The 10,510-nt window shown below is 35.8% G+C and overlaps 1 protein-coding gene across 1 annotated transcript in view; it reads right to left on the reverse strand.

Annotated features, from left to right (window-relative positions):
* The window catches only part of LOC104282068 (protein LAP2-like), a 47,685-nt gene that overhangs the window by 1,551 nt on the left and 35,624 nt on the right, over window positions 1-10,510 (reverse strand). The window contains 5 exon segments of the mRNA XM_009880133.1: window positions 1,657-1,731; window positions 2,311-2,403; window positions 3,573-3,782; window positions 6,274-6,399; window positions 7,230-7,373. Coding sequence (XP_009878435.1) covers window positions 1,657-1,731; window positions 2,311-2,403; window positions 3,573-3,782; window positions 6,274-6,399; window positions 7,230-7,373 — 648 coding nt within the window.

Here is a 10,510-nt window from a genome sequence, read left to right on the forward strand (position 1 = left end):
ATCTTGCCAGGCACAGAGGTGAGACTGACCAGCCTGTAGTTCCCTGGGTCTTTTTTCCCTTTTTGAAAATGGAGGTTATGTTTCCCCTTTTCCAGTCAGTGGGAACTTCACCAGACTGCCACAATTTCTCAAATGGAAAGTGGCTTAGCAACTTCATCCTGCTAGTTCCCTCAGGACCCGCAGATGGATTTCATCAGGTCCCATGGACTTGTGCACCTTCAGGTTCCATCCAGCCTGGCCTTGAATGCTTCCAGGGATGGGGCCTCCACAACTTCTTTGGGCAACTTGTGTACTTTCAGGTTCCTTAGATGATCTCGTACTTGATCTTCACCTACAGTGGGCAGTTCTTCATTCTCATAGCCCCTGTCTTTGCCTTCTGCGACTTGTGTGGTGTGGTTAGAACCCTTGCTGGTGAAGCCCGAGGAAAAAAAGTCCTTGAGTACCTCAGCCTTCTCCATATCCTGGGTGACCAGGTGTCCTGTTTCCTTCTGGAGAGGGCCCACATCTTCCCTAGTCTTCCTTTTATCATTGACATACTGAAAGAAGCTTTTCTTGTTGCCTCTGATGTCCCTGGCCAGATTTAATTCTATCTGGGCTTTAGCTTTCCTAACCTGATCCCTGGCTGCTCTGATGATTTCTCTTTGGGTTTTTTCTGCGTGCTTGTTGGCTTTTTCTTTCATTGGAAGAATTATGCTGTGTGTTCAGTTTGGCTTTGTTTTAGAAAGTTCACACAAGGCTGTGATTTAATTGAGATAATAGTTGGGGGGGGGGTTGGTGTTTTTTTTTGTGGGTGGTTTGCTTTTTTTTTCAAGAAAACAGAAATGCAGCAGAGTTGACTCTATAAGCATTCTCAAACTAGTAATGTGGTGAATAATTAATAATTTTTAACAAGTTCTGCAACTTTAAAGGTGGCTACAGCACTGTTCAAATGTCCTATTAGCCCGTTTCTCTAAGAAAGTAAGGCTTATATAATCCCTTTGCCCATTTCTTTGACCCCTTCCCAAATAACTTATGAGCCCTTCAGACAAATTTCAAACAAATCTAATACAACAAAGGTCTGAAAGATACTGACTACCTGCAGAAAAGAACTGCACAGCTGCAGCCCAGAAGGTACATGCTGTGACCAGACAGATATCAGCCAGACAAGAGGCAGCTTCTGCCAGTGCTTGCACATGTATAGCCTGTCAGATGGGGGAGAGGCAGCAAAGACTGGCAAGAACTGCAGGATGGAGGGGGATGTAAGAGTTGCAGCTGGGTAGAGGGGCTGAGAGGGGCAACTGCTGGTGTTCAGACAATGCATTATTCAGAAAACTGCACGCCAATAACTACAAGTTAAATAATGGAATGATAGTAAAGCCTAATGAAAATGCTCACATTACATCTTGAACGACAACATAAGGCCTGTTTTTTATCTTTAAAAGTGTGAAAAATGCCCAGAATTTGAAAAATGATCCAACTGATTAATGCTTCAGCCTGTATCACTTATCCTAACGTTAGGTAGAAGAAAACTAAAAGCATCATCCCAGAATATAATAACGTTTCTGGAAAAGATACTGACAATCTATATAAAAATTAAATATTCTGCTCTTAGAAAAGGTGCAAACTAAAAATGAACTGGCATATTACACAGGCTAGTTAATCAGATGACTACAATACCTGAATTATTTTATCTCCAGGCTGCAACAACTTAGATGCCGGTCCTTCTGTTTGCACTCTGGTTACAAATATACCCTTGAAAAACAGAGGATGAAAACATTTTTAACAACTTATTTCATAAACATTGTGGTAGCATGAAACAGATGCAATTCAAAACATAAATTCTCCATCCTAATTAGAAGAGAATGTGATATTATTCGACAGATCTACTGACTTTTGTTACTGCTTTCCTTTTCTGACGTTAAACTCAGGAGTTAAAAGAATATTGAAGGGAAAATTCTGATCTGCCTTTGTTTAATTTGGCAGATGTACACGTCAAGATGAATTATCAACCACCAGAAATAAGGCTGTAGGCTAAATCATGTTCTCTTTTAAGAGGCTTCCTAATTGTAAACTCCATAATTCATATCTCAAAATCTGTTGACTGATATCTAGAACAGTGCAAGAAACACTCAGCCAGAATAATCCTCTGTGTTTTGATATGACTACAGTGGTTGCCTACCACCTTGATTTTCCTTAATTTGTCCTCAATTTTCTCCCATCAAGCCCTGGAATTTAGTGGCTTGGGTGTGGGGAATATACATATTTTTTTTAATTTGGTAAAAACTAGAAAAATCAGAATGATTTTAAAATGCATTAGTATAAAATACTCACATCATCTTCAGGTCTGAATGGATTCCCTCTACCACCAACTCCTCCTGATATACTAAATCCAAGTTCTGGATCCTTGTCAATTCTCACTCGAATCTAAATAGTTACAACCAAAGTTAGAACTGGCTGAAAATTTGCATCCAAAGCTACCATAACGAAATTATTATTAAGGAATTCAGCTGAACAAAAGCTTTTAAAAAGAAAAAAAAAAACAACAACTAAACCCCCCCCCATTTATCACAATTCGAGAGAGTATTAAATCTCATAATGTTAATTCGGAACAAGATTCCAATACAACAGCATCTTGTATCATTGTACACAAGTTTTATTCCAATGTCGCTGTGATTATAATCACAGTAGTCCATGTAGGCTTTAAATTCAGATATATTTAGATACTGTGTAAATGAATTTAATGCCCCCACCAAATATACATGTTCATATGAAAGAACTTGTTTTTCTTATTTCTTTGCTACTTCTAGCTGAATTTTAAAAATCAAACCTATTTCCTACTTTCACTTTAAGTTCTACATGGCCAACACTGTCTCCCATTTCTCTTGCCAGAAGAGTTGACTAGAAAACTTATTTTACACAAAAACTGGATGTTCTCATTCTAGCACAGAATGAAAACATAGCTCTCAGTATTTTCTCAAAAACCAAAACAATACAGAGGAAACATCCTATGCCCAAGAACAGAAAGTTGCCCACAATGAAAGAGCCATTAAATTATATAAGGATTACTTACCCATATCTGCCTATCATAAATAAAACTGATAATTATCAGGCACACGTCAGTTGTTTACACTGTTTTTTATCTTGTTTTTTGTTTAGGGCTGCACACTTCTGCATTTGCAGGTTTATGAACCATGCTGGATAGCAATGAATAGATGCAAAGTACTCTAAGTTGTACTGCTACTTTGGTTTTTTTTCAGTTACTATATCAATAATTAGTTGGTGATCAATAGATGTAGTCAAGAAATAAATTTCTATCTCAATATAAAGATGCAAGTATAAGTTTTTGGTACATTCTGTTAAGAAACTACCGCATTTCTCTTTAGAAATGTTCACATTAAAAGGAAAAAAAGTTCAAAACTAGAAGAAGCGTGTGATTTCAGTAGTAGAACCGCACTGAGATAACACTGTCTGCTGCTGGAGATAAATGATTTCTGTCACCATCTACAGAGAAACAGTAATAAATGAAAACAATATAACAATTCACTGCCACTGACAGACAGATGTCATATATTCAAATTAGATTTTATCCTTACCTCTTGCTTTGCCAGTTCATGGCTTTGTCTGGGGGAACACTGAGACTGGGTATAGGGAGGTTGGTGGGCAACTTTCAAGATCGGATAATCAATTAATTGTTCTCTAGATGGATGTCTTGCTACTGATGATTGAGGAGGGAGATGATGAACTTGGCTGTAGTTTGCCTGAGGTCTTTGAGGCTGGCACATTTGTCCATTTGTCAAAGGTATCTGAACAAATCATGAATACTCAATGTCATACATTTTATAAACAGCTATCCTTAATTCCTCCTTTATTATTTCAGTATTTCTCATGTTTGATTGCTTTTAATTCTAGGAACGTTACTAAAACTACTCTTTTGGATCATGTACAATTGCACTTAATTTTCATTATATTCATCAGCTCTGACCTCCTGAGAAAAAAATCTGAAAAACAAAAACTTACTTTGAATGCTAATCTACTAGAACAGACAAGACAAGGTCTTTGCTTTTAGCACTTGCTTCACTGAGTTCTCTCAATCATTATTTTCTGGCAGTGCAACCAACAGTATTGTCACTTGGTTGATATCATTATAGTTTGCACTTTTATTGCATAAAATTCAGAATTTTTGTAATGATTCCCAGTAGAGCATACACAAAATAAGAAACCCACACAGCTAGCAGACAGAAATTATATGCTCTGAGCATCTTTTGGTGACTACTTCACAAGAAAACCTGACCAAATTCACATACAAGCTCAAGATTTTAATATGAAAACTGTTATGATATTTCTTGTTATTTTGTTAAAAAACGTGTCACTGATTTGATAGGTATAATGATGACAAACAGCAGTAAGGTACACAACTGTAAAGACATACAGTGCATTCAAACCATTCACGAAGAATGATGCTGGAGATGACAACATTTCTTACTGAAACCTCAGAGTTACTGCTCAGCTCTGCAGCTCTCCGTTGAGATGGGCAGCCTTTTCCCTACTCTCCCATATGCCTCGTGCTCTTACCCAGCCTAAGTAGTCACTCATCCATCTGTATGATTCCTGCATTCAAAAAATGCTAATCTTGAGTTACAGATTTTTCTGCCTACCACCATTATCCCACTAGTTAGAGGATATAAGGATATTAAAATACTCTATTTATCAACATTATAAATAACTGAAGTGTGCAAATTTCAAACTTTAAACATGCTATGTGAATGGACACATATCAGAACCTATTCTGTTAAGATGATTTTTTAACGCAAAAATAATTCTGAGAAATGGTAATGTGTGCACTTAATTTTTTTTAGGTTATTTACAGATCAGATGTATTAAATTTACATGATTTTCTACTGCCTTTTCTGAAAATCTAAAGCATGACTGTAAAACTATTTTTTGTTGCAGTGCCAGAGGTAGAGTTTACAAAGGCAACATGTATCAACAACTATGCAAATTTCCAATATCCAATGTCTGTAGAAATGCAACTGAAATTACTGAAGTTTTTACTGGTTTCAGGTAAAACAGGACCAATTTTATGTTCAGTAACTTTACTTTTTAGCTAAGCCTCTTCTAACTACTGAAATTAACAGCATATTGTGCAGACACTGTTCGCTCTCTCAGAGTGATAAGACCTATGTTTATAGGTGATGCCCAGGCATGGTATGCAGAGAGGCTCTTGCTTATACTTATTGCTATAACAAACGAGGCCAGCTAACTTTGTTATTTGCCCCATTGGACATTCGGAAGCAGAAAAGCGTAGAAAGGGTCCCATCTGCGGGGAGGAGTGGACAGGACAGGTGACCCAAAACTGACCAACAGGGTATTCCATCCCATCTGCCTCATGCTCAGTATAAAAGCTGAGGGATCAAAGGGTCAGCCCTCTTTCTTCAATGGCTGGTGTCCGAGGAGGACTCTATCTGTTTGTCTGCCTTTGATCCCGATCCTGAATCCAGAACTGGAATCCAGTTCCTGTCCGTCACCGAGTCCAGTCTGGGACTTCCCCAGTGCCAGCTGGTGACGTGATCATCATCCTGGGAGCTTGATACGGTTTTGTATATATTTCATTACTTTCTATTTAATTATTAAGAATATATTTTATTTTATATTAATTATTAATTATATTAATTAATATTTGTTTTATTTATTAATATTTAGTTCCTTCTAAACTTATAAGTCTCTTTCTTTCTCTCCCTCCTCTCCTTAGAGAGAGGAGAGCATCTGTCGTTTGTTCTCATTGGCCAGTCTGGCCTAAACCACGACAAAGTTATAAAAAGAAAATAGATTGCTGCATCGTAATAACTTACAAGCATCCATTTAGTTTCATTGTAGTAAGTCCTGCCTGTATAGATGGTCCTTAGAGATGAATACAGAATGTCTCTTACAAATTCTAGTTTATCATCAGAATTTAATCACAACAGATTTCAAGTTTGTTCTTTAAAAGGTTTAATCAACTTCAATTTGCTTTCCTGAAATCATCTGCCATATTCCAATTTCCACTTGCAATTATGTCTTTTGCTGCAAATTTCTTCTTTCCTGATGAAGAAAAATGAAAACTATCCCCCTTCATATAGTTAACTATTTTGTCTTCCAAAAAGAGGATGCTATTTCAGTTACGCCACATTCAATACCTGGGTGAAAGTCAAATCCTGTTTTACATTTGAAAGAAGCCCCAGTTCCAACTGCTATCCCAGCATGTTTCTACAAATAATCATAAATATATCCTATCCACGGTATCACGTAGATAATTACCTGCACAGCTATTTTCTTCATGCTGTCTGGAGGAATATCTTTGAGACTAACTGATGAGTAATTCTGCTGTCCTGAAATGAATACCTCATCATGGCATTGGTCTCCTGGAGTAGAAGTCTGGGGATACTTTAAACAGAATGAAGCAGTGAAGAAGAATGTCTTCAAATTATTCAAATTTAAAAATTCTCATAAGAAGCCCAGAATAAAACATTTTAAGGGCTTTATCGTTCTTTATCTTCTTTGATTAGCTAGTACATTGTTTATATAGAAAAATCTTACTAGCCAAGACACCACACCCATAAAATATTGCTGGATATTTCAGAAACTAGCAACTGCAGAGGTATCTTTGATCACCAATACACTGATAAGAAAAGTCAACAAATGCTAAAGACTGCCTATTCAAGGATTCACATGTTTAAGTTTCTGTTGACTTTATCCTGCTCACTATGGATACCATAACATCACTCCGGATGCTCAGAATTAAGGAGTCATTTCCTCATGTTTTCTTACAAAATAAAATATTAATTTTTCTCGAATCCCTAAAGTATCTTACAGTACAGTTTACATCATCAGAATTTGTTTGGGGGAGGAAAAAGCATAATACAATTTTGTTCAAACCTTTTTCAACCTAGATTAAATTCAGAATGGTAATCTCTTGTTCACATATGTACAACAAAACCAGACAGTTTTACATATGTTCAATCATCTATAAAAGCCAATTAGAAAACTCAACTTCATGATATTAAACTGAAAAGCCTTATAATAAGGTTAAAGCATATAAAGTGAAGGCAAAGTCTTTGATTTAATGCCTGTAAAGAAAAAAATAATCAAACAGCACATAAATTATATTATTTTTATTGAAAGCATTGTCCACATATAAAAGGCTAACTCTATCAATTTAAGGACATCTCTCTTTCCCCTTCTATATATTGCAATAACCTCCTGTAGGTACTCACTCGATCAATGTGCACACCAGAACCTCTTCTGTCTGCAACACTCAAGGCAACACTACCCTGGCTGCCATGCAGATCCCTAGAGCTGCCATAGTGAAAGCTGCTAACTGCAGCATAATTGGAATTAAAGGACCTAGACAGCATGCTCTGAATAAAGAGGGGACAGATTTAACACAGATTAGTGCAGCATGCATAAACCACAAGACATGTTATACATAGACTAATACAAACATATTCCATTGTCATGCAAGATAAAAAACATGCAAGAACAGTGCCACTGTGATGTATAAAACAACTCAGTGACTCCTATTTACCTTTATTTACTGTAAATCAGCATGCAATCAGTAGTTTACATGCAGAATTACATGTAAATAAAGTAATTCAAATGTTCATGTACCTGGAAAAACAACAAAGGTGCACAGCTTATCAAAATTTCTAGGTTTTCATTAAATTTGCAATATATAAAATATGTTGTAGGAAGAGAAGCTGGCAGTCAAGATACACACCTGTGGAAAACCATCTAATTACCAGTTATTATTTTGTCTCATTTTCCCCCATCCTTTGTACTGGTACAGTACAAATAAAAATTTATACAAAGACAGAGATTTGACTGTTTGACTAGGTTTTCTTGCTATTGCAATGCTGTAAACATCCACAATGCATTCAGATAACATTTAATTCAAGAATGTGAAGAAGTCTCATTAAAAGAAAAAGAGGCTGGTAAGAAACCTTGGAGTCCATCCCTGTGCTACTGTAGGCAATCAAACAGGTAATGGGAGCTCAAGGACAGAAGTGATAGTGGTTTGGTTTTGAGCTTCATTACCTTGCAAACCCAACCTCTGCAATATTGGCAAGAAAGCAAGCAATCTTGCCACCATGGACTTTTGTAGTTATAAGAACAAAACAAAATAAAAAGACTGCACAAAAGAATAAAAGGAAGATCCCCCATGTGCTACCTGAGAAATGAAACAACCTATCTTAAAACAGTGAGAAAGACCCATGAAAAAATATGATCATAGTAAATGATATACCACAAAGCATCAAAATCCAGCAAATCCAAAGTTGTTTTTTTTAAAGTTTCTAATTTTTCCAAGTAAAAAAAAGTTCAATATATATCATTTGACTAAGATACTGCAACAACTCTTACATGAATGTTTGTTTGTTGACTACACATATCAATCTGATTTTGAAAACAGTCACTAGTCCTCAGGCAGACATTTGCTCTTTCATACTAGCCTTATCTTGTGAAACTAGTTTAATAATCAAAGTCACATGACATTGCATATTCATACTCTCCAGATGCTCTGGTAGCACAATCATTTGAAACCCTCTTGGAAAATAGTATTTACTGACAATACTTGGCTTTTCTTGGCCAAGGCTCCTAGATAACCTCTCACTCAACAGCACAGTGAGCTTTCTTCATGCTCCTCTTCTACACCTATGCTGTTCTCTAGTCAATGTATTTTTCAAGCTTCCAGAGACGTCTCCAGAAGCTTTTCCCCTCTTGGGAGGGGAAAATTGTATTTGGCATCCAAGTCTCTCTTTACTAAACATTCTATCTGAGCTTACTGCTCGGATGTATTAAAAATGTATTTACTTTACAATACTTAGAATCATTGACAGCTAAAGGTGGACATAAATAACCCTTTGAGGCTATATTAAATGTCTAGAAATCCCTTCACTTTTCATTCCCACCTTGACTATCTAAAATTCTTTAGTTAAATTTGATTGGAAAAAGTTTGCTCAAAGTATTCTGGAATGCCTGAAATGCTTAAAATTGATGCTTAAAGCCTTTCTGAATAAAAGCATGCAAGCTAAAAAAAGCTTTGTTTGAAATCTTACAGAATTCTAGTAAGATACCAGTTTATCCCAAAGAAGATGAACTTAAACATTATGAAACTATTCTCCTTCAGTCACAAAGGAGTGGGAAAAAAATTATTAGGTTTCTTATCCTGAAAAAAAACCCCAAAAACATATCTTCAATAAGTGACAGCATTCCTATTGAAGAGTTACATATGGAGAATTACATATAATTTGAATTCTACTGTCATAAAATGTTTACAGGGTCTGAACTTTTGTCGTTTACACTCAAAATGCACAAGAATTTTATTCCTTTTGAAGTGTGATGCATTAATTTCTGAATTCCACAAAATATCATCATAACACATTGATGGTTCAGTAGTCCATTAAAAATGGAGCAACAAAATAAAACTGAAGTAAAAAATTAAAACTGACGGCTACTAAATGGATAGCATTCCTGTAATTTATTGATGTCAAAATATTCTTCAGGCTATGATCTTACAAACACTTAAGCACTTACTTTTATGTGTGCACAGATCCACTGAAGTTACTTCCCTTGACATATTTAAACAAGCTTAACTTGGAAACAATCTGAAGCCATACCAATTAAAATATTTTTCTAAATTAGGTATGTAGAGAAAAAAATAACTTGGGAAAAAATTTCAAAATTTGATTAAAATTGCAATTCTATATCAATACTGAAACACTTGGACTTTTTATCTCTGAAATCTCTGCCATTCTAGATAAATGGTAGATAAAAGCAGATAAACTTTCAACAAGACTACTATAGAATAGTACTGTGACACATCATGTAGTAAAATGGGCAAGTCACACTCCAAAAGAAAATAGGTTGAAAAATATTGCTGTTCTTAAAACTCTTAAAAACTCACCTGTACACTAAATTTATAAGGTTGGCGGGTAGGGCAGAATTGATTGCATACTTTCCAACAGCTTACATATATAACCACTAGAGAGCAGCTTGACATTTAAAGAAGCCCTTTTCTCTATCCCACAATAAAATATCAGGTATGCAAATAGTTTCTCCTGAATATATGCAAAATTTCTATTTACAAATAGTCTCATGAACTTTTTTCACCTTCCTTCAACCAGATGGATAATTTTAGTTGATCGGAGTATGCCCTCTTACATCTTGTCAAAGGTTACAAATGCTGGTTACTTGGCTGGAATCCATTGTTAATAATTTTTGCTGGACTTACAACTACCCTGTATCTCTCCTCATGCAAATTAAACTCTTGAAAGGTTTTTTTCCACCTGTATCAGGTTAAAAGGGCTAAAAAAACCCCCAAGAACTAGCTTTTCCAATTTTGGCCAATAAGCAGACACTCTTTATTTAAGTGAGTTCACATCCTATCCCCCCAGTTACTAAATTTTATAAAAAACTAAACAAAACAAATATTTCAGGATTTTCACCAAAAAAAAAAACCAACAACAAAACCAAGCACAAAAACCCCATCACACACTCT

This window comes from Charadrius vociferus, unplaced genomic scaffold (genome assembly GCF_000708025.1).
Source record: "Charadrius vociferus isolate BGI_N301 unplaced genomic scaffold, ASM70802v2 scaffold252, whole genome shotgun sequence".
NCBI lineage: Eukaryota > Metazoa > Chordata > Aves > Charadriiformes > Charadriidae > Charadrius > Charadrius vociferus.